The sequence below is a fragment of the Lethenteron reissneri genome, unplaced genomic scaffold, assembly GCF_015708825.2.
Source record: "Lethenteron reissneri isolate LAM-NWPU_2019-01 unplaced genomic scaffold, ASM1570882v1 scaffold_1937, whole genome shotgun sequence".
Classification (NCBI taxonomy): domain Eukaryota; kingdom Metazoa; phylum Chordata; class Hyperoartia; order Petromyzontiformes; family Petromyzontidae; genus Lethenteron; species Lethenteron reissneri.
In genome coordinates this window covers 76854-103377 of record NW_026891704.1, presented here as the reverse complement: position 1 = coordinate 103377, position 26524 = coordinate 76854, and the positions used below count along the sequence as shown (strand labels likewise).

Below are 26524 nucleotides of genomic sequence, written 5' to 3'. Positions count from 1 at the left end.
GCAACACACAAAGTCACCAGCAACACACACAGTCACCAGCAACACACAAAGTCACCAGCAACACACACAGTCACCAGCAACACACAAAGTCACCAGCAACATACACAGTCACCAGCAACACACACAGTCACCAGCAACACACAAAATCACCAGCAACACACAAAGTCACCAGCAACACACAAAGTCACCAGCTACACACAAAGTCACCAGCAACACACACAATCACCAGCAACACACAAAATCACCAGCAACACACAAAGTCACCAGCTACACACAAAGTCACCAGCAACACACAAAGTCACCAGCTACACACACAGTCACCAGCAACACACAAAGTCACCAGCTACACACAAAGTCACCAGCAACACACAGAGTCACCAGCAACACACACAGTCACCAGCTACACACACAGTCACCAGCAACACACAAAGTCACCAGCTACACACAAAGTCACCAGCAACACACAAAGTCACCAGCAACACACACAGTCACCAGCTACACACACAGTCACCAGCTACACACAAAGTCACCAGCAACACACAAAGTCACCAGCAACACACACAGTCACCAGCTACACACACAGTCACCAGCAACACACACAGTCACCAGCAACACACACAGTCACCAGCTACACACACAGTCACCAGCTACACACACAGTCACCAGCAACACACACAGTCACCAGCTACACACAAAGTCACCAGCTACACACAAAGTCACCAGCTACACACACAGTCACCAGCTACACACACAGTCACCAGCTACACACACAGTCACCAGCTACACACAAAGTCACCAGCAACACACACAGTCACCAGCAACACACAAAGTCACCAGCTACACACACAGTCACCAGCTACACACACAGTCACCAGCTACACACAAAGTCACCAGCTACACACAAAGTCACCAGCTACACACAAAGTCACCAGCAACACACAAAGTCACCAGCTACACACACAGTCACCAGCTACACACACAGTCACCAGCTACACACACAGTCACCAGCGACACACAAAGTCACCAGCTACACACAAAGTCACCAGCAACACACAAAGTCACCAGCAACACACACAGTCACCAGCAACACACACAGTCACCAGCAACACACACAGTCACCAGCTACACACAAAGTCACCAGCTACACACACAGTCACCAGCTACACACACAGTCACCAGCTACACACAAAGTCACCAGCAACACACACAGTCACCAGCAACACACAAAGTCACCAGCTACACACACAGTCACCAGCTACACACACAGTCACCAGCTACACACAAAGTCACCAGCAACACACAAAGTCACCAGTAACACACACAGTCACCAGCTACACACACAGTCACCAGCTACACACAAAGTCACCAGCAACACACAAAGTCACCAGCAACACACACAGTCACCAGCTACACACACAGTCACCAGCAACACACAAAGTCACCAGCAACACACACAGTCACCAGCTACACACACAGTCACCAGCTACACACACAGTCACCAGCTACACACAAAGTCACCAGCAACACACACAGTCACCAGCAACACACAAAGTCACCAGCAACACACACAGTCACCAGCTACACACACAGTCACCAGCTACACACACAGTCACCAGCTACACACAAAGTCACCAGCAACACACAAAGTCACCAGCTACACACACAGTCACCAGCTACACACAAAGTCACCAGCAACACACACAGTCACCAGCAACACACACAGTCACCAGCTACACACACAGTCACCAGCTACACACAAAGTCACCAGCTACACACAAAGTCACCAGCAACACACACAGTCACCAGCAACACACACAGTCACCAGCAACACACACAGTCACCAGCAACACACACAGTCACCAGCAACACACACAGTCACCAGCAACACACACAGTCACCAGCTACACACAAAGTCACCAGCAACACACACAGTCACCAGCAACACACACAGTCACCAGCAACACACACAGTCACCAGCTACACACACAGTCACCAGCAACACACAAAGTCACCAGCTACACACAAAGTCACCAGCAACACACACAGTCACCAGCAACACACAAAGTCACCAGCTACACACACAGTCACCAGCGACACACAAAGTCACCAGCTACACACAAAGTCACCAGCAACACACACAGTCACCAGCAACACACACAGTCACCAGCTACACACAAAGTCACCAGCAACACACAAAGTCACCAGCAACACACAAAGTCACCAGCTACACACAAAGTCACCAGCAACACACAAAGTCACCAGCTACACACAGAGTCACCAGCAACACACAAAGTCACCAGCTACACACAAAGTCACCAGCAACACACAAAGTCACCAGCTACACACAGAGTCACCAGCAACACACAAAGTCACCAGCTACACACAAAGTCACCAGCAACACACACAGTCACCAGCTACACACAAAGTCACCAGCAACACACAAAGTCACCAGCTACACACAAAGTCACCAGCTACACACAAAGTCACCAGCAACACACAAAGTCACCAGCTACACACAAAGTCACCAGCAACACACAAAGTCACCAGCTACACACAAAGTCACCAGCAACACACAAAGTCACCAGCTACACACAGAGTCACCAGCAACACACAAAGTCACCAGCTACACACAAAGTCACCAGCAACACACACAGTCACCAGCTACACACAAAGTCACCAGCAACACACAAAGTCACCAGCAACACACACAGTCACCAGCAACACACACAGTCACCAGCAACACACAAAGTCACCAGCAACACACACCGTCACCAGCTACACACAAAGTCACCAGCAACACACAAAGTCACCAGCAACACACACAGTCACCAGCAACACACAAAGTCACCAGCTACACACAAAGTCACCAGCAACACACACAGTCACCAGCTACACACAAAGTCACCAGCAACACACAAAGTCACCAGCAACACACACAGTCACCAGCAACACACAAAGTCACCAGCAACACACAAAGTCACCAGCAACACACACAGTCACCAGCTACACACACAGTCACCAGCAACACACAAAGTCACCAGCTACACACACAGTCACCAGCAACACACAAAGTCACCAGCTACACACAGAGTCACCAGCAACACACAAAGTCACCAGCAACACACACAGTCACCAGCAACACACAAAGTCACCAGCTACACACAAAGTCACCAGCAACACACACAGTCACCAGCTACACACAAAGTCACCAGCAACACACAAAGTCACCAGCAACACACACAGTCACCAGCAACACACAAAGTCACCAGCTACACACAAAGTCACCAGCAACACACACAGTCACCAGCAACACACAAAGTCACCAGCAACACACACAGTCACCAGCTACACACAAAGTCACCAGCTACACACAGAGTCACCAGCAACACACAAAGTCACCAGCAACACACACAGTCACCAGCAACACACAAAGTCACCAGCTACACACAAAGTCACCAGCAACACACACAGTCACCAGCTACACACAAAGTCACCAGCAACACACAAAGTCACCAGCAACACACACAGTCACCAGCAACACACAAAGTCACCAGCTACACACAAAGTCACCAGCAACACACACAGTCACCAGCTACACACAAAGTCACCAGCAACACACAAAGTCACCAGCTACACACAAAGTCACCAGCTACACACAAAGTCACCAGCAACACACACAGTCACCAGCGACACACAAAGTCACCAGCTACACACAAAGTCACCAGCTACACACAAAGTCACCAGCAACACACACAGTCACCAGCAACACACACAGTCACCAGCTACACACAAAGTCACCAGCTACACACAAAGTCACCAGCTACACACAAAGTCACCAGCTACACACAAAGTCACCAGCAACACACACAGTCACCAGCAACACACAAAGTCACCAGCAACACACAAAGTCACCAGCAACACACAGTCACCAGCAACACACAAAGTCACCAGCTACACACAGAGTCACCAGCAACACACAAAGTCACCAGCAACACACAAAGTCACCAGCAACACACAAAGTCACCAGCTACACACACAGTCACCAGCAACACACAAAGTCACCAGCTACACACAGAGTCACCAGCAACACACAAAGTCACCAGCTACACACAAAGTCACCAGCTACACACACAGTCACCAGCAACACACAAAGTCACCAGCTACACACAAAGTCACCAGCAACACACAAAGTCACCAGCAACACACAAAGTCACCAGCAACACACAAAGTCACCAGCTACACACACAGTCACCAGCAACACACAAAGTCACCAGCTACACACACCGTCACCAGCAACACACAAAGTCACCAGCTACACACAGAGTCACCAGCAACACACAAAGTCACCAGCTACACACAAAGTCACCAGCAACACACACAGTCACCAGCTACACACAAAGTCACCAGCTACACACAAAGTCACCAGCAACACACACAAAGTCACCAGCAACACACACAGTCACCAGCAACACACAAAGTCACCAGCAACACACAAAGTCACCAGCAACACACACAGTCACCAGCTACACACAAAGTCACCAGCTACACACAAAGTCACCAGCAACACACACAAAGTCACCAGCAACACACACAGTCACCAGCAACACACAAAGTCACCAGCAACACACAAAGTCACCAGCAACACACACAGTCACCAGCAACACACAAAGTCACCAGCTACACACACAGTCACCAGCTACACACAAAGTCACCAGCAACACACACAGTCACCAGCTACACACAAAGTCACCAGCAACACACAAAGTCACCAGCAACACACACAGTCACCAGCAACACACAAAGTCACCAGCAACACACAAAGTCACCAGCAACACACACAGTCACCAGCTACACACACAGTCACCAGCAACACACAAAGTCACCAGCTACACACAAAGTCACCAGCTACACACACAGTCACCAGCAACACACAAAGTCACCAGCTACACACAGAGTCACCAGCAACACACAAAGTCACCAGCTACACACACAGTCACCAGCAACACACAAAGTCACCAGCTACACACAGAGTCACCAGCAACACACAAAGTCACCAGCAACACACACAGTCACCAGCAACACACAAAGTCACCAGCTACACACACAGTCTCTGTGTCTCCGTGCCCCCCAGGGTGTGCCGAGTGATGCGGATAGTGACAGTGGTAGGGTAGTGATGCGGGTAGTGATAGTGGTAGGGTAGTGATGCGGGTAGTGACAGTGGTAGGGTAGTGATGCGGGTAGTGATAGTGGTAGGGTAGTGATGCGGATAGTGACAGTGGTAGGGTAGTGATGCGGGTAGTGATAGTGGTAGGGTAGTGATGCAGGTAGTGACAGTGGTAGGGTAGTGATGCGGGTAGTGATAGTGGTAGGGTAGTGATGCGGGTAGTGACAGTGGTAGGGTAGTGATGCGGGTAGTGACAGTGGTAGGGTAGTGATGCGGGTAGTGACAGTGGTAGGGTAGTGATGCGGGTAGTGACAGTGGTAGGTAGTGATGCGGTAGTGATAGTGGTAGGGTAGTGATGCGGGTAGTGATAGTGGTAGGGTAGTGATGCGGGTAGTGATAGTGGTAGGGTAGTGATGCGGGTAGTGACAGTGGTAGGGTAGTGATGCGGGTAGTGACAGTGGTAGGGTAGTGATGCGGGTAGTGATAGTGGTAGGGTAGTGATGCGGGTAGTGATAGTGGTAGGGTAGTGATGCGGGTAGTGATAGTGGTAGGGTAGTGATGCGGGTAGTGATAGTGGTAGGGTAGTGATGCGGGTAGTGATAGTGGTAGGGTAGTGATAGGGGTAGTGATATGGGTAGTGATGGTGATGGTGGTAGTGGTGGTAGTGATGTTGGTGTTTCTGCTTCACCACTGGGTGTCTCCTGCCCCCCCCCCCCTGCCCCCCCTGCCCCCCCCTAACCCCCCAGGGTGTGCCGAGTGCTGTGTGCGCTGTCTGGGGGGGGTCCCGTACGCCTCTCTGGTGGCCACGCTGCTCTGCTTTGCCGGCGTGGCGCTGTTCTGTGGCTGCGGCCACGAGGCGCTGGGCAACGCGCTGGCGCTGCTGGACGACCACTTCCAGTACCCGCACCACGACAGCCTGCTGCTCTTCCAAGTGTCAGTCTACACACACACACACACACCTACACCCCTACACACCTACACACACACCTACACACACACACTACACCCTACACCTACACACACACTACACACACACACTACACACACACTACACACACACACTACACACACACTACACACACTCACTACACACATCTACACACACACACCTACACACACACTACACACACACCTACACACACACACACACTACACACACACCCTACACACACACACTACCACACTACACACACACTACACACACTACACACACACACTAGACACACTACACACACACACTACACACACACTACACACACTACACACACACTACACACACACACTACACACACTATACACACACACTACACACACACTACACACACATCTACACACACACACTACACACACACCTACACACACACCTACACACACACTACACACACACCTACACACACACACTACACACACTACACACACACCCTACACACACACACTACACACACTACACACACTACACACACACTACACACACTACACACAACACACTAGACACACTAACACACACACACTACACACACACTGCACACACACTACACACACACCCTACACACACACTACACACACACACTACACACACACTACACACACTATACACACACACTACACACACACTACACACACACACTACCACACACTACACACACTACACACACACACTACACACACTACACACACTACACACACACTACACACACTACACACACACTACACACACTACACACACACACTACACACACTACACACACACACTACACACACACTACACACCCTACACACACACTACACACCACACTACACACACACTACACACACTACACACACACTACACACACACACTACACACACACACTACACACACACTACACACACACTACACACACTATACACACACACTACACACACACTACACACACACTACACACACACTACACACACTATACACACACACTACACACACACTACACACACACACTACACACACACTACACACACACACTACACACACTCACACACTACACACACTACTACACACACTACACACACACTACACACACTACACACACACACTAGACACACTACACACACACACTACACACACACTACACACCCTACACACACACTACACACACACTACACACACTATACACACACACTACACACACACTACACACACACTACACACACACTACACACACACTACACACACACACTACACACACACTACACACTCACTACGCACCACGACAGCCTGCTGCTCTTCCAAGTGTCAGTCACCCCTCGTACACACCTCGTCACCCCCTCCCCCTCCACCTTGTCACCCCCTCCCCCTCCACCTCGTCCCCCCCTCCACCTTATCACTCCCTACACCTCCACCCCCTCCACCTCGTCACCCCCTCCTCCTCCTCCACCTCGTCACCCCCTCCACCTCATCGTCGTCACCACCTCAGGGTGTCTGTGGCAGGGAGGCTGGTGGCTGCTGTTGGTGGCAGCCAAGTCCCTTAGCACACAGCCCAGTGGTGACTTGTCCTGGGTCTCTGTCTCTCTGTCTCTCCCCCTGTCTCTCTCTGTCTCTGTCCATGTCTCTCTCTCTCTCTCACTGTCTCTGTCTCTCCCCCTGTCTCTGTCTCTCTCTCTGTCCATGTCTCTCACTGTCCCGTGTCTCTCCCACTGTCTCTGTCTCTCTGTCTCTCCCCCTGTCTCTCTCTCTCTGTCCATGTCTCTCTCTCTCTCTCACTGTCTCTGTCTCTCTGTCTCTCCCCCTGTCTCTGTCTCTCTGTGTCCATGTCTCTCACTGTCCCGTGTCTCTCCCACTGTCTCTGTCTCTCTGTCTCTCCCCCTGTCTCTCTCTCTGTCCATGTCTCTCTCTCTCTCTCACTGTCTCTGTCTCTCCCCCTGTCTCTGTCTCTCTCTGTGTCCATGTCTCTCACTGTCCCGTGTCTCTCCCACTGTCTCTGTCTCTCCCTGTCTCTGTCTCTCTCTCTGTCTCTCCCCCTGTCTCTGTCTCTCTCTCTGTCCATGTCTCTCACTGTCTCTGTCTCTATCCCTGTCTCTGTCTGTCTCTCTGTCTTTGTCTCTTTTTGTCTGTCTGCAGGGTGGACGTGGTGTACTGTCTCCATGTCTGTCTCTGTCTCCATGTCTGTCTCTGTCTCCATGTATCTCCGTCTGTCTGTGTGTGCAGGGTGGACGTGGTACGCTTCTCCATGTCTCTGTCTCTCTGTCTCCATGTCTCTGTCTCTGTGTCTATCTGCAGGGTGGACGTGGTGCGCTACTGCATGTCTCTGTCTCTCTGTCTGTGTCTGTGTGTGTGTGTCTGTGTGTGTGTGTCTGTGTGTGTGTCTGTGTGTGTGTCACTGTGTGTGTGTCACTGTGTGTGTGTCTCTGTGTGTGTCTCTCTGTGTGTGTCTGTGTGTGTGTGTGTCTCTCTGTCTCTCTGTGTGTGTCTCTCTGTGTGTGTGTCTGTGTGTGTGTCTGTGTGTGTGTGCAGGGTGGACGTGGTGCGCTACTGCATGTCTCTGTCTCTCTGTCTGTGTCTGTGTGTGTGTCTGTGTGTGTGTGTCTGTGTGTGTGTCTGTGTGTGTGTGCAGGGTGGACGTGGTGCGCTTCTGCATGTACGGCACGGTGGCGGCGTTCCTGCTGCTGGGCATCCTGCTGTTCACCGTGTCTCTCTCTGTCTCTCTGTCTCTCTGTGTGTGTCTGTGTGTGTCTGTGTGTGTGTGTCTGTGTGTGTGTGTGTCTGTGTGTGTGTCTGTGTGTGTGTGTCTGTGTGTCTGTGTGTGTGTGTCTGTGTGTGTGTGCAGGGTGGACGTGGTGCGCTTCTGCATGTACGGCACGGTGGCGGCGTTCCTGCTGTTGGGCATCCTGCTGTTCACCGAGGGCTTCTTCACGACGGGCGCCGTGCAGGGACGACACGGGGACTTCAAGACGACCGCCTGCGGGCGCTGCATCAGCGCCATGGTGACGAGCGAGCAACCACGAGCAACCACGAGCAACTACACGCAACCACGAGCAACCACGAGCAACCACGAGCAACCACGAGCAACTACGAGCAACTACACGCAACCACGAGCAACCACGATCAACCACGAACAACTACACGCAACCACGAGCAACTACGAGCAACTACACGCAACCACGAGCAACTACGAGCAACTACACGCAACCACGAGCAACCACGAGCAACTACACGCAACCACGAGCAACCACGATCAACCACGATCAGTTGCGATCAGATGCGATCAGATGCGATCAATCACTTTCTTTCACGTTCTATTTACCATTCAGGTGCACATCGATTGGCCAGCGTGCCGTTTACTAAATGTCGCCTTCACGCAACTGACTTCGAGTTCTCCCCGTGACGAGATTGTCACTCCGGCGCGCACCACGGGATCATCAGAGCGGAAGCTCCCGGGGGTCTCCGTGCCGTCCATCCGCCGCTGGACTTCTGTGACAAAGAGCTTCGTAGCTCTTCAGATTCCTCCTCTTGCAGTCCAAATGCTCGAGTTGGTGTTGGTGACGGTGTTGGTGGTGACGGTGTTGGTGGTGACGGTGGTGGTGGTGACGGTGTTGGTGGTGACGGTGTTGGTGGTGACGGTGTTGGTGGGACGGTGTTGGTGGTGACGGTGTTGGTGGTGACGGTGTTGGTGGTGACGGTGTTGGTGGTGACGGTGTTGGTGGTGACGGTGTTGGTGGTGACGGTGTTGGTGACGGTGTTGGTGGTGACGGTGTTGGTGACGGTGTTGGTGGTGACGGTGTTGGTGGTGACGGTGTTGGTGGTGACGGTGTTGGTGGTGACGGTGTTGGTGGTGACGGTGTTGGTGGTGACGGTGTTGGTGGTGACGGTGTTGGTGGTGATGGTCTTGGTGATGGTGTTGGTGGTGACGGTGTTGGTGGTGACGGTGGTGGTGGTGACGGTGGTGGTGGTGACGGTGTTGGTGGTGACGGTGATGGTGGTGATGGTGTTGGTGGTGACGGTGTTGGTGGTGACGGTGTTGGTGGTGACGGTGTTGGTGGTGATGGTGTTGGTGACGGTGTTGGTGGTGGTGATGTTGTAGTTTATCGGGCTCACCTACGTGATGGTGTTGATGGTGTTGATGGTGTTGTTGATGATGATGGTGTTGATGGTGACGGTGTTGGTGGTGACGGTGTTGGTGGTGATGGTGTTGGTGGTGACGGTGTTGGTGGTGATGGTGTTGGTGACGGTGTTGTTGACGGTGTTGGTGGTGACGGTGTTGGTGGTGACGGTGTTGGTGGTGACGGTGTTGGTGGTGACGGTGTTGGTGGTGACGGTGTTGGTGGTGACGGTGTTGGTGACGGTGTTGGTGGTGACGGTGTTGGTGACGGTGTTGGTGGTGACGGTGTTGGTGGTGACGGTGTTGGTGGTGACGGTGTTGGTGGTGACGGTGTTGGTGGTGACGGTGTTGGTGGTGACGGTGTTGGTGGTGACGGTGTTGGTGGTGATGGTCTTGGTGATGGTGTTGGTGGTGACGGTGTTGGTGGTGACGGTGTTGGTGGTGACGGTGTTGGTGGTGACGGTGTTGGTGGTGACGGTGATGGTGGTGATGGTGTTGGTGGTGACGGTGTTGGTGGTGACGGTGTTGGTGGTGACGGTGTTGGTGGTGATGGTGTTGGAGGTGACGGTGTTGGTGGTGACGGTGTTGGTGGTGACGGTGTTGGTGGTGACGGTGTTGGTGGTGATGGTGTTGGTGGTGACGGTGTTGGTGGTGATGGTGTTGGTGACGGTGTTGGTGGTGGTGATGTTGTAGTTTATCGGGCTCACCTACGTGATGGTGTTGATGGTGATGGTGTTGATGGTGTTGATGGTGTTGTTGATGATGATGGTGTTGATGGTGACGGTGTTGGTGGTGACGGTGTTGGTGGTGATGGTGTTGGTGGTGACGGTGTTGGTGGTGGTGGTGTTGGTGACGGTGTTGGTGACGGTGTTGGTGGTGACGGTGTTGGTGGTGACGGTGATGGTGGTGACGGTGTTGGTGGTGACGGTGTTGGTGGTGACGGTGTTGGTGGTGACGGTGTTGGTGGTGATGGTGTTGGAGGTGACGGTGTTGGTGGTGACGGTGTTGGTGGTGACGGTGTTGGTGGTGACGGTGTTGGTGGTGATGGTGTTGGTGGTGACGGTGTTGGTGGTGATGGTGTTGGTGACGGTGTTGGTGGTGACGGTGTTGGTGGTGACGGTGTTGGTGGTGGTGACGGTGTTGGTGGTGACGGTGTTGGTGGTGACGGTGTTGGTGGTGACGGTGTTGGTGGTGACGGTGATGGTGGTGACGGTGTTGGTGGTGACGATGTTGGTGGTGACGGTGTTGGTGGTGACGGTGATGGTGGTGACGGTGTTGGTGGTGACGGTGTTGGTGGTGACGGTGTTGGTGACGGTGTTGGTGACGGTGTTGGTGACGGTGTTGGTGGTGACGGTGTTGGTGGTGATGGTGTTGGTGACGGTGTTGGTGATGGTGTTGGTGATGTTGTAGTTTATCGGGCTCACCTACGTGATGGTGTTGATGGTGATGGTGTTGATGGTGTTGTTGATGATGATGGTGTTGATGGTGACGGTGTTGATGGTGACGGTGTTGGTGGTGACGGTGTTGGTGACGGTGTTGGTGGTGACGGTGTTGGTGGTGATGGTGTTGGTGATGGTGTTGGTGGTGGTGATGTTGTAGTTTATCGGGCTCACTTACGTGATGGTGTTGATGGTGATGGTGTTGATGGTGTTAATGGTGTTGTTGATGATGATGGTGTTGATGGTGACGGTGTTGATGGTGACGGTGTTGATGGTGTTGGTGTTGATGGTGTTGTTGATGATGGTGATGGCATTGTTGATGATGGTGATGGTGTTGATGGTGTTGTAGTTTATAGGACTCACCTACCTGCTCACGCTGCTCTGGCTGGGGGTGCTGGGGCTCGCCTACGTGATGGTATTGATGGTGATGATGGTGATGATGGTGTTGATGGTGATGATGGTGTTGATGGTGTTGATGTTGTTGTTGATGTTGTAGTTTATAGGACTCACCTACCTGCTCACGCTGCTCTGGCTGGGGGTGCTGGGGCTCACCTACGTGATGGTGTTGATGGTGTTGATGGTGTTGATGTTGTTGTTGATGTTGTAGTTTATAGGACTCACCTACCTGCTCACGCTGCTCTGGCTGGGAGTGCTGGGGCTCGCTGCGCTGCCCGTCTTCCTCACCCTCAACATCCGCGCGTCGTGCCATGCGGCGCTCACCACCTCCACCACCTCCACCACCTCCACCACCGCAGCAGCAGCAGCAGGGTCAAGCTCACCCACGGTGTGCGTTGACCTGCGCCAGTACGGTACGCCGCTAGCTCCACCGCCTCCACCGCTACCACCTCCACCACCACCTGCACCGCTACCTCCACCACCACCACTACCTCCACCACCACCTCCACCACCGCTACCACCGCCAACACCACCACCACCTCCACCACCACGTCCACCACCCCCACCATCTCCACCACCACCGCTACCAACACCACCATCGGTGATGTTGTGTTGATGGTGATGTTGTGTTGATGGTAATGTTGTGTTGATGGTGATGTTGTGTTGATGGTGATGTTGATGTTGTGTTGACGGTGATGTTGTGTTGATGGTGATGTTGTGTTGATGGTGATGTTGTGTTGATGGTGATGTTGTGTTGATGGTGATGTTGTGTTGATGGTGATGTTGTGTTGATGGTGATGTTGTGTTGATGGTGATGTTGTGTTGATGGTGATGTTGTGTTGATGGTGATGTTGTGTTGATGGTGATGTGGTGTCGTTTTGTAGGAATCCTACCATGGAACCACTCGACGGCCGTTCTGTGCGACCGAGCCCTGGAAAACATGTGCAACACGCAGGAGGTGACAGCACACAGACACTCGCTAGCACACAGACACTCGCTAGCACACAGACACTCACTAGCACACAGACACTCACTAGCACACAGACACTCACTAGCACACAGACACTCACTAGCACACAGACACTCGCTAGCACACAGACACTCACTAGTACACAGACACTCACTAGCACACAGACACTCACTAGCACACAGACACTCACTAGCACACAGACACTCACTAGCACACAGACACTCGCTAGCACACAGACACTCACTAGTACACAGACACTCGCTAGCACACAGACACTCACTAGCACACAGACACTCACTAGTACACAGACACTCGCTAGCACACAGACACTCACTAGTACACAGACACTCGCTAGCACACAGACACTCACTAGCACACAGACACTCACTAGCACACAGACACTCACTAGCACACAGACACTCGCTAGCACACAGACACTCACTAGTACACAGACACTCACTAGCACACAGACACTCACTAGCACACAGACACTCACTAGTACACAGACACTCACTAGCACACAGACACTCACTAGCACACAGACACATGCTAGCACACAGACACTCACTAGCACACAGACACACGCTGGCACAATTCGATTCCAACACCAGTGATAGCGATGATCGGAACCCGTACTGGACCTGCCCTAGGTCGACTCAGCCTCAAACGAATACCTGCTATGGATGTGGTAAACATTGCCGCTGAGGAGACAGAGTGTCAGGGCGTGGTGCTGGACATCAGAGGTCGCAAACGGGTTTTGATTCCTTACCCCCCGTACCCGGCCGCACCAGGGTCGCAAATGGGTACCCGTACCCGGCCGTACCCGTACCCGTACCCGGGTAGGGTACGGGTATCGGGTACCTGATTGCGACCTCTGGGATGAAGCCATGTTGCAGGCGCGGGTGGGTTGATTCTAGGAACTTGAATTGTGAGAAGAGACAAGACGTTGGGAAATGAGTGGCAAACAGTTACTCACCAGTGACTCACGGCCTACCCGTACCCGGCCACACCAGGGTCGCAAACGGGTACCCGTACCCGGCTGGGTACGGGTAGCCGGGTATCGGGTAGGGTACGGGTATCGGGTAGCCGTTTGCGACCCTGGTGCGGCCGGGTACGGGGGGTAAGGAATCAAAACCCGATGTAAAGCTTTCGTGACTGCAGGGATTCATCTTCTTGGTTCTTTCGGTAAAGTCACGTAGAAGGGAAATAATAAAATAATGAAAATAAAACATAATTAAATACAATTCCACGACGTTTCGGCCACAACGCAAGCAGCCGTCCTCAGGTGGAGAGCAGGTCTGTCGAGAAGACAGCGTCTGAATGACACACTCCAGGCTTGGAGCGTATATTTAAGCTGGGATGGAGGGGGAAGGGCGCCTTGACAAAATAATGTGCATATCAAGAGGAATTTAGCATATCTGCATTTCCCATAAATATGCTAAATTCCTCTTGATATGCACATTATTTTGTCAAGGCGCCCTTCCCCCTCCATCCCAGCTTAAATAGTCGCTCCAAGCCTGGAGTGTGTCATTCAGACGCTGTCTTCCCGACAGACCTGCTCTCCACCTGAGGACGGCTGCTTGCGTTGTGGCCGAAACGTCGTCAGAATTGTATTTTATTATGTTTTATTTTTATTATTTTATTATTACTTCCATTCCACGTGGCTTTACCGAAAGAACCAAGAAGACGAATCAAACCCCGTTTGTGACCTCTGCTCTGTGCGTCTCTTGTCGCAGTTCATCCTCGCCCACCACCTCTTCATCGTGGCCTACGCTGGGGCTGCCGCCACCGTCATCGCCATGGTGAGTGCCCAGACCCGCTGGTCACGTGGTGTCCAGTGGGTTTACCTCCACATTGAGAGACGTGCAGTTAGAGGATTTGGCTGCAGCTGTAGATGTCCACGTGGCGGTGAGTCACGTGGCCGGGCTGTCTATTTGTGATGGGCAGGGCGCGCTCCTGAACGGAGCTACATCGCCCAGTGAGACTTACTTGATGGAATACAAATAAATTTGATTTAGTTTAGTTTAACGGCAATCTTACACTAACCCTAGCCAAACCTAACAGCAAGCTAACACTAATCTAACACGAACCTAATTCTAACCTAACACTAATCTAACACTAACCCTAACCAAACCTAATACCAATCTAACACGAACCTAATTCTAACCTAACACTAACCTAACACTAATCTAACACTAACCCTAACCAAACCTAACACTAATCTAACATTAACTTAACCCCAACCTAACACCAATCTAACACTAACCTAATTCTAACCTAACGCTAACCTAATTCTAACCTAACACTAACCTAAACTAACACTAATCTAACACTAACCTAACACTAACCCTAACCAAACCTAACACCAATCTAACACTAACCTAACACTAATCTAACACTAAACTAACACGAACCATAACCTAATTCTAACCGAACGCAAACCTAACCCTAACACTGACACTTATTTGGAATAACCCTGTGAGGCATTCGGCGCTTGATTCTGGTGCAACCGCAACACACAACACAATCACAAAGATACATTTACAATGTACTCTACACAAATTGAAACATCTCCTACAAAAACAATAAAATCTTCCAGAGAAAGCGCCGTTTGTTTATGCTGCCTACAAAAATGTGCAAAAAAATCCCAGCCGGGTACGGCTACGGGTAGCCGTTTGCGACCCTGGTGCGGCCGGGTACGGGTACGGGTAGGCCGTGAGTCACTGGTGAGTCACCGTTTGTCACTCATTTCGGGTAGGGTACGGGTACGGGTAGGCCGTGAGTCACTGGTGAGTCACTGTTTGTCACTCATTTCGGGTAGGGTACGGGTAGGCCGTGAGTCACTGGTGAGTCACCGTTTGTCACTCATTTCGGGTAGGGTACGGTTACGGGTAGGCCGTGAGTCACTGGTGAGTCACCGTTTGTCACTCATTTCGGGTAGGGTACGGGTAGGCCGTGAGTCACTGGTGAGTCACCGTTTGTCACTCATTTCGGGTAGGGTACGGGTACGGATAGGCCGTGAGTCACTGGTGAGTCACCGTTTGTCACTCATTTCGGGTAGGGTACAGGTACGGGTAGGCCGTGAGTCACTGGTGAGTCACCGTTTGTCACTCATTTCGGGTAGGGTACGGGTACGGGTAGGCCGTGAGTCACTGGTGAGTCACCGTTTGTCACTCATTTCGGGTAGGGTACATGTACGGGTAGCTTGTGAGTCACTGGTGAGTCACCGTTTGTCACTCATTTCGGGTAGGGTACAGGTACGGGTAGGCCGTGAGTCACTGGTGAGTCACCGTTTGTCACTCATTTCGGGTAGGGTACGGGTACGGGTAGGCCGTGAGTCACTGGTGAGTCACCGTTTGTCACTCATTTCGGGTAGGGTACATGTACGGGTAGCTTGTGAGTCACTGGTGAGTCACCGTTTGTCACTCATTTCGGGTAGGGTACAGGTACGGGTAGGCCGTGAGTCACTGGTGAGTCACCGTTTGTCACTCATTTCGGGTAGGGTACGGGTAGGCCGTGAGTCACTGGTGAGTCACCGTTTGTCACTCATTTCGGGTAGGGTACGGGTAGGGAACGGGAACCCGTACCCGGCCGGGTGCGTGTACGGGTAAGGAATCAAAACCCGTTTGCGACCTCTGCCCTGCCACCCGCCCGCCCATCCCCCGTGAACAGATCCACTACCTCATGGTGCTCACGGCCAACTGGGGCTACGTGAAGACCTTCGCCGCGTCCGCCTCCTCCCCGGGGCCAGCGGCTGCCTCCTGCGGTGGTGGCGGTGGTGCCCAGCAGGCGCCGCTGGGGGCGGGAGACGCGGAGATGGGAGACCTGCACAACGGCAAGGGGCTCGCAGCCACATCCCAAGACCCCTGAGACCCCCTGGGACCCCCTCAAGGGGGTCGCCTCCCAAGACCCCTGGAACCCCCTGGAACCCCCTGGAACCCCCACAAGGGGGTCACTTCCCAAGACCCCCTGAGACCCCCTCGCACCCCCACAAGGGGTCGCCTCGACCCCCGCAAGACCCCCCTGAGCCACTCGCCACGACCTCCGACCCACGAACCCCTGAAATCCCTGAGTGCTTGAGCCCCGCCCCCTGTGACCTGTGACCCTGTGACCTGTGACCCTGCGAAGGGTGCACCTCCTGGTAGCTTGACAGCGTGACCCATGACCCCTTCAACCCAGCCCTGACCCCCCTGAACCTTGACCCCCAACCTCTAACCTCCCATCAGTGTCCGTGACCTCTTACCTCCGTGACCCTGGCTACCCCCGTGAGCTGTGACCCCTGTGCTGTTGCTCAATAAGTGGTGACCTTTAACCCCTGATCCTTCTGACCCTCAGTGACCTTTCCTGTTCACTCCAGCTGTATCACCATCCCCATCACACCATCATGCCATCGCGATCACACCATCGCCATCACACCATCACACCATCACCATCACACCATCACCATCACACCATCCCCATCACACCATCACACCATCGCCATCGCCATCACACCATCGCCATCACACCATCGCCATCACACCATCGCCATCACACCATCGCCATCACACCATCGCCATCACACCATCCCCATCACACCATCGCCATCGCCATCACACCATCGCCATCACACCATCGCCATCACACCATCGCCATCACACCATCGCCATCACACCATCCCCATCACACCATCCCCATCGCCATCACACCATCGCCATCACACCATCGCCATCACACCATCACACCATCGCCATCACACCATCACCATCACACCATCACCATCACACCATCACACCATCACACCATCGCCATCACACCATCACACCATCCCCATCACACCATCACCATCACACCATCACCATCACACCATCCCCATCACACCATCCCCTTTTACACCATCAGCTGTTTTGACTGCACCCACGGACGCTGCATCGATATTCGTTGTTGTCGCTGTCGAGGTTGAGTAGCCGTGGTTTTTAAACAGAGTCGTGATAGTTTACGGAATGCGTCAGAGTGCTATTAACGCCGTCTTGTATTTTTTCATAGTACCCCGAGTCCTTCCCTTGTGATGACGCTTCGACGAGCATGACAGCGAGTCCTCGCTCAGCGCGCCGATACCACCAGTGGTACCAGATAGTTTAACTTTGTTGGGCTAGATCTAGATGTTGCGTCGACACAGACAATTAGTCGATTAGCCGAGGGTTTCGATGTAAAGCTTCTTTCGTGACTGCAGGGATTCATCTTCTTGGTTCTTTCGGTAAAGTAATCACGTAGAAGGGAAGTAATAAAACAATAAAAATAAAACATAATACAATTCTCACGACGTTTCGGCCACAACGCAAGCAGCCGTCCTCAGGTGAAGAACAGGGCTGTCCTCTTGATATGCAAATTCCTTTGTCAAGGCGCTCTTCCCCCTCCAACCCAGCTTAAATATACGCTACCAAGCTTGGTGGTGTTCATTCAGACTCTGTCTTTCTGACAGACCTGTTCTTCTGAACACCACCAAGCTTGGCAGCGTATATTTAAGTATAAATTTAAGTATATACGCTGCAAAGCTTGGTGGTGCTCATTCAGACGCTGTCTTTCCGACAGACCTGTTCTTCTGAACACCACCAAGCTTGGCAGCGTATATTTAAGTATATATTTAAGTATATATTTAAGTATATACGCTGCCAAGCTTGGTGGTGCTCATTCAGACGCTGTCTTTCCGACAGACCTGTTCTTCTGAACACCACCGGGCTTGGCAGCGTATATTTAAGTTTATATTTAAGTATATACGCTACCAAGCTTGGTGGTGCTCATTCAGACACTGTCTTTCCGACAGACCTGTTCTCCACCTGAGGACGGCTGCTTGCGTTGTGGCTGAAACGTCGTGAGAATTGTATTTTATTATGTTTTATTTTTATTATTTCCCTTCTACGTGACGACTTTACCGAAAGAACCAAGAAGAGTCAAAGGGTTTATCACGCAAACAACAAACAAGGTGCCAATGAGTTGCTAGTTCAGCACTCGCCGGTCGGTGTGTGTTGGAGAGTCAACCCACCACCACCACGACCACATTCACACATTCGAGTAGCCGTGACGTTTCGACGGTCATCACAACAACAACAACTGATAATCACAACAACAGCCGGTAATTACAACAACCGGTCATCACAACAACCGCCAGTGTCATCATCAGACGACGGGATTCACGTGATGTCGTCACGTGTGACGGGATACACGTGATGACGTCACGTGTGACGTGATAGACGTGACGTCATCACTAGTGACGTGATAGACGTGACGTCATCACTAGTGACGGGATACACGTGATGACGTCACTAGTGACGTGATACACGTGATGTCGTCACTAGTGACGGGATACACGTGATGTCGTCACTTGCAATGACGTCACCGGTGACGTGATACACGTGACGTCATCACGAGTGAGACGATCATGTGATGTCGTCACGTGTGACACGATCACGTGGGAAGAAATATAAATGACAATGGATCTCTACTATCGGTTGGGTTGATAATTGGTGTTTTACCCTTCTATCTGGCAACCAAACTGACACCTTTTTACAAGGAGTCATGTTTACATAGACCACAATACCTGCAGTCATAATACAAACAAAAAACAAAACTCTGATAATGTATGCACTGTCCTTGAAGTTGATTGGTCCACACCCGAGACAGCTTTTCTTAGAGCCTAGTCTCACATGGTGTTGGACCAGATGACGCCAAAAGGCGCACAACTCAAAGACAATGCACCATCAGAGTATGAGAGCTCGGGGTGAAGCATTTACACCATTGGAACCTCCTTTGCCAGTAGCAAATAATAATTGTTTTTTTACCCTTTCATCTGGCAACAAAACTGACACCTTATTTACGAGGAGTCATGTTTGCATTGACCACAACACCTGCAGTCATAATGCAAACAAAAACACACAACTCTGATAACGTGCACTGTCCTTGAAGTTGATTGGTCCACACCCGAGACAGCTTTCCTTAGAGCCTAGTCTCACGTGGCTTGGACCAGATGATAGAAGAGTAAAAAACAATTCATATTTTTTACTGGCAAATGAGGTTCCAATGGTGTATTGGTTGGGTTATTCACGGCTAACAAGCGTACATGGTGTACATTATGTAGCTGCTACATTATGTTACTCTCAGAGTACTACATTGAACTTCTTCTGTACCGTACGTAGCCCACCGTGATAATGCCTCGTCCGCGTATCACTCCGTATCGCTCCGTATCGCTCCGTATCGCTCCGTATCGCTCCGTATCGCACCGCGTGCCGTAGCACTGCTCCGAACCCGCGCAGCTCACGGAAAGTAGTTCCTAAAGTAGTGCGCTCAGGAACCGCGTTATCACGGTGGACACACTTCGCGTTATAACAACGCCCCCGTTCCGCGTTAGAACAGCGTTAGTGTCGTTAGAATGGCGTTAGAATGGCGTTAGAGTGTTGTTAGAGAGTTGCTAAAGTGTTGTTAAAGTGTTGTTAGAGTGTTGTTCAAGCGGCGTTAGAACGGCGTTAGAGCATTGTTAGAACGGCGTTAGTGTCGTTAGAACGGCGTTAGAGTGTTGTTAGAGCGGCGTTGGAACGGCGTTGTTCAAGCGGCGTTAAAACGGCGTAAGAGTGTCATTAGAACGGCGTTAGAGTGTTGTTAGAGTGTTGTTAGAGTGTTGTTCAAGCGGCGTTGGAACGGCGTTAGGGTATTGCTAGAACGGCGTTAGAGTGTCGTTAGAACGGCGTTAGAGTGTCGTTAGAGTGTTGTTAGAGTGTTGTTCAAGCGGCGTTGGAACGGCGTTAGGGCATTGCTAGAACGGCGTTAGAGTGTCGTTAGAACGGCATTAGAGTGTCGTTAGAGTGTTGTTAGAGTGTTGTTCAAGCGGCGGTGGAACGGCGTTAGGGCATTGTTAGAACGGCGTTAGGGCATTGCTAGAACGGCGTTAGAACGGCGTTAGAACGGCGTTGGAGCGTCCTGTGATGTTTGTTGCGCTGAGCGAGGACTCTTGCCGTGTGACGGTGACTCGGAGCGATGATTGTTGTCGTCGTCGTCGTCGTGAAGACCACGAGGCGTGGCGAACGTGATGTGTGTCACACTCGATGAGAAAACATTCCAGCCATTTAAAAAATAAACATTGTACGCTATTTTGTGTCGTGATATTGCGCGTTTTTTTTCAAATGTCACACGCGGTTTGTTTTTTAGATGCCGTGGAAAGTTTCACAAGAATTTTAAACGCGAGAAAAAAAATATTTTTGGCTGCAGAGATTTAATCAGCGGCGATTTTAAACGATTTCAAATCGATCTTCTTGGTTCTTTCGGTAAAGTCATCACGTAGAAGGGAAGTAATAAAATAATAAAAAGAAAACATAATAAAATACAATTCTCACGACGTTTCGGCCACAACGCAAGCAGCCGTCCTCAGGTGGAGAACAGGTCTGTCGGGGAGACAGCGTTTGAATGACGCTGTCTTCTCGACAGACCTGTTCTCCACCTGAGGACGGCTGCTTGCGTTGTGGCCGAAACGTCGTGAGAATTATTTAATGTTTTATTTTTATTATTTTATTATTTCCATTCTACGTGACTTTACCGAAAGAACCAAGAAGACCTAGAAATAGTCCTATCGGTGAGCTGCTCCAGTAGGCAAGGCTCCGTTGGCTGGGTCACATAACCCACGTGCCCAACCACCGCATACCCAAGCAGCCTCTGTTTGGCCGCACAGAGGGGGCTAAACGGGGCGCCGTATCGGCTTGAGAAGAGATGGAGTGATGCGGTACAGGACGACGTGGAGCTGAGTGGACTTGCCTCTATGCAGGAGGCTCGTGAAGGCCGCTTGCCCGGGGAGTTGGAGGCAGTCGCCCTCCAACAACAACGGAGAGCGGAGAGGCAGCAATGCTCACAACAACGAGCGGAGCGCCGGGTGGATAAACTCCAGAAAGTTGACACAGTGGGTAGCGCAGTTAGTCAACCCATGGCACCTGCAGGGTCTGTCCCATAACCTCCTGCGAGCCTTTGACACTTCACGTGGCGTCAGAATGCACCTGGCCTGGCACACAGCACCCTGGTGACGTCACCGCTACTTAGTGTTGTTGTTGTTGTTAGTGAGTTTGTGTGTCGTGTGTGTTCGCGTCTTCTTGTTGGTGTCACCAGAAGTCATCATCTCCGTGTGACGCCGTGTCGACACTGCAACACAACAAAGACCCCCCCCCCCCCGTACAGCATGAACAGACTGTTGCAGCAAGAGCTGTGAGCGAGTAGCAGCAACTACGAAGGCTGGAACAGCACACGAGGGGGTGGGTGACCAGCACTACCCCAGTGGCGATGTTTACGACACGCCACACAGGTACTCGTTTGAGTCCGAGTCGACCTAGGGGAGGCCCACGATCGGCTCAGATAATCGTCCCTGGCGTTGGTGGTGGCCGTGAACAGAAATCGAACTTGGGTCGCCGGGTTCACAGCCAGCGCGCTAACCACTGCGCCACCGCTCCACATACCTAAGACTCACCCACCCATCGACCGACCCGCCCGCCCACCCACCCACTCACTCACCCACCCACCCACTCACCCACCCACTCACCGACCCACTCACCTAACCACCCACTCACCGACCCACTCACCTAACCACCCACTCACCCACCCACTCACCTAACCACCCACTCACCCACCCACTCACCTAACCACCCACTCACCCACCCACCCACCCACTCACTCACTCACCCACCCACCCACTCACCTAACCACTAATCCACCCACCCACCGACCCACTAACCCAGCCACTCACCGACCCACTCACCCACTGACCCACTCACCCACCCACCCACTCGCCCACCCACTCGCCCACCCACCCACTCGCCCGCCCACCCACTCGCCCGCCCACCTACTCGCCCGCCCACCCACTCGCCCACCCGCCCACCCACTCACTCGCCCACCCATTCCCTCGCCCACCCACCCGCCCACTCACCCGCCCACTCACTCGCCCACCCACTCACCCACTCACCCGCCCACTCACTCGCCCACCCACTCACCCACTCACTCACCCACTCACCCACCCACCCACTCACCCACTCACCCACCCACCCACTCACCCACCCACCCACTCACCCACCCGCCCACCCGCCCCCCCACTCACCCGCCCACCCACTCGCCCACCCGCCCACCCACTCACTCGCCCACCCACTCGCCCGCCCACCCACTCGCCCACCCACTCACTCGCCCACCCACTCTCTCGCCCACCCACCCACCCACCCACTCACTCGCCCACCCACTCACCCACTCACCCACCCACCCACCCACTCACCCACTCACTCACCCACCCACCCACTCACTCACACACTCACCCACCCACTCACCCACCCACCCACTCACCCACTCACTCACTCACCCACTCACCCACCCACCCACCCACCCACTCACCCACCCACCCACTCGCTCACACACTCACCCACCCACTCACTCACTCACCCACCCACTCACCCACCCACCCACCCACTCCCCCACCCATCCACTAACCACCGTGACCACAGCGACACACGCAGTGAGCTGCTAGCGAGCGTCTACGCGGGTGCAGGAGACTCGGGGAGACGCGCGCCGCCTGTGTCTCACTCACCCACCCACTCACCCACCCACTCACCCACCCACCCGCTCACCCACCCACCCCGCTCACCCACCCACCCGCTCACCCACCCACCCACCGACCCACCCACCAACCCACTCACCCACCCACCCACCGACCCACCCACTCACTCACCCACTTACCCGCCTGTGTCTCACTCACCTGTCTCTGGAGACAACAGCCTCGCTCCCCACGGACAGGGAGCCATCTCCAAGTCCGCCAGGTGGCGGTGGAGTCTGGGACAGGACACACGGGGACAAGTGGAGACACGCAGAGAGACACAGAGACACACGGGGACACGCGGAGACACGCAGAGAGACACAGAGACACAGAGACACACGGAGACACGCGGAGACATGCAGAGAGACACAGAGACACAGAGACACACGGGGACAAGTGGAGACACGCAGAGAGACACAGAGACACACGGGGACAAGTGGAGACACGCAGAGAGACACAAAGACACGCAAAGACACACGGAGACACACGGGGACACTCAGAGAGACACAGAGACACGGAGACACACGGGGACAAGTGGAGACACACAGAGACACGCAGAGACACACAGAGACACGCGGAGACACACGGAGACACACAGAGACACAAGGAGACACACGGAGGCACACGGAGACACACACAGACACACACACACACACAGAGACACACGGAGACACGCAGAGACACACGGAGGCAACGCCAGTACTCACTTGAGACTCGCCTCTCACCATCTGCAGGTATGTGTTCATCACCTCGCTCTCCGGGAGGGTCTGGGCAACCCCTAGATCCGCGCTGGCCTGAAAAAACAAAGCTCCATTTCATCTCCATTCTCCCTATTGCTCATAGACTCAACACTGCCCATAGATTTCGATTTAAAGCTTTCGTGACTGCAGGGATTCATCTTCTTGGTTCTTTCGGTAAAGTCACGTAGAAGGGAAGTAATAAAATAATAAAAAGAAAACATAATAAAACAATTCTCACGACGTTTCGGCCACAACGCAAGCAGCCGTCCTCAGGTGAAAACCAGGTCCGTCGAGGCGACAGAGTCTGAATGAAACAGCACACGAGCTTGGAGCATATATATAAGCTGGGCGCATTGACAAAGGAATTTGCATATCAAAAGGAATTTAGCATATTTATGGGAAATGCAGGAATGTGATTAGTACTGCATATGCATGTGCATTATGCAGGATTAACAGCATCAAAGGGAGCTGCAGTTACTGCTGCTGCAGTTGCTGCTGCTGCAGTTTCTGCTGCTGCTGCAGTTGCTGCTGCTGCTGCAGTTGCCTCGACGGACCTGGTTTTCACCTGAGGACGGCTGCTTGCGTTGTGGCCGAAACGTCGTGAGAATTGTTTTATTATGTTTTATTTTTATTATTTTATTACTTCCCTTCTACGTGACTTTACCGAAAGAACCAAGAAGATGACTGCCCATAAGACGTCAACACTGCCCATAGACTCAACACTGCCCATAGACTCAACACTGCCCATAGACTCAACACTGCCCATAGACTCAACACTGCCCATAGACTCAACACTGCCCATAGACTCAACACTGCCCATAGGACTCAACACTTGCCCATAGACTCAACACCCTAGACTCAAACCTGCACCATAGACTCAACACTGCACCATAGACTCAACACTGCACCATAGACTCAACACGGCCCATAGACTCAACCCTGCTCATACTGATAGACTCAACACTGCCCATAGACTCAACACTGCCCATAGACTCAACACTGCCCATAGACTCAACCACTGCCATAGGACTCAACACTGCTGCCCATAGGACTCAACCACTGCCCATAGACTCAATACTGCCCATAAACTCACCACTACTGCCCATAGACTCATCCCTGCACCATAGATCCATCAACCACCTGCCCATAGACTCAACACTGCCAACATAGACTGCAGCACTGCCCATACGACTCACACTCACTGCCCATAGGACTCAACACTGCACCATAGACTCAACACTGCCCATAGACTCAACACTGCACCATAGACTCAAGCACTGCCCATAGACTCAACACTGCCCATAGACTCACCACTGCCCATAGACTCAACACTAGCCCATAGACTCAAACACTGCACATAGACCTCAACATACCCATAGAATCTCAACACTGCACCATAGACTCAGCACTAGCCCATAGACTCAACACTAGCCCATAGACTCAACACTACCCACTAGACCTCAACACTACCCATAGACTCAACACTACCCATAGACCTCAATACTGCCCATAGACTCCAACACTACCCATAGACCTCACCCCATAGACTCAACACTACCCATAGACTCAACACTGCCCATAGACTCAACACTCCATAGACTCAACACTGCCCATAGACTCAACACTGCCCATAGACTCAACACTGCCCATAGACTCACACTGCCCATAGACTCAACACTGCCATAGACTCAACACTGCCCATAGACTCAACACTGCCCATAGACTCAACACTACCCATAGACTCAACACTGCCCATAGACTCAACACTGCCCATAGACTAACACTGCCCATAGACTCAACACTGCCCATAGACTCAACACTGCCCATAGACTAACACTGCACTAGACTCAACACTGCCCATAGACTCAACACTGCCCATAGACTCAACACTGCCCATAGACTAACACTGCCCATAGACTCAACACTGCCATAGACTCAACACTGCCCATAGACTCAACACTGCCCATAGACTCAACACTGCCGATAGACTCAACACTGCCCATAGACTCAACACTGCCCATAGACTCAACACTGCCCATAGACTCAACACTGCCCATAGACTCAACACTGCACCATAGACTACACATAGACTCAACACTGCCCATAGACTCAACACTGCCCATAGACTCAACACTGCCCATAGACTCAACACTGCCCA

The 26524-nt window shown here is 52.4% G+C and overlaps 2 protein-coding genes across 7 annotated transcripts in view; one reads left to right on the top strand and one right to left on the bottom strand.

Moving 5' to 3' along the window:
• Positions 1-21161, top strand: part of LOC133339615 (neuronal membrane glycoprotein M6-b-like) — a 43072-nt gene extending 21911 nt beyond the window's left edge. For all 3 annotated transcript variants that reach the window (XM_061547743.1, XM_061547745.1, XM_061547744.1), the window contains 6 exons: positions 5911-6097; positions 8965-9121; positions 12283-12484; positions 12956-13029; positions 14778-14843; positions 16714-21161. In XM_061547743.1, the coding sequence (XP_061403727.1) occupies positions 5911-6097; positions 8965-9121; positions 12283-12484; positions 12956-13029; positions 14778-14843; positions 16714-16911 (884 nt within the window). In that variant the 3' untranslated portion in view covers positions 16912-21161. The remainder of the gene's footprint in view (positions 1-5910; positions 6098-8964; positions 9122-12282; positions 12485-12955; positions 13030-14777; positions 14844-16713) is intronic.
• A 428-nt stretch (positions 21162-21589) lies between these two features.
• Positions 21590-26524, bottom strand: part of LOC133339623 (trichohyalin-like) — a 42890-nt gene continuing 37955 nt past the window's right edge. For all 4 annotated transcript variants that reach the window (XM_061547755.1, XM_061547756.1, XM_061547754.1 and 1 more), the window contains exons 19-21: positions 24334-24420; positions 23789-23862; positions 21590-22197 (exon numbers count right to left, since the gene is read on the bottom strand). In XM_061547755.1, the coding sequence (XP_061403739.1) occupies positions 22158-22197; positions 23789-23862; positions 24334-24420 (201 nt within the window). In that variant the 3' untranslated portion in view covers positions 21590-22157. The remainder of the gene's footprint in view (positions 22198-23788; positions 23863-24333; positions 24421-26524) is intronic.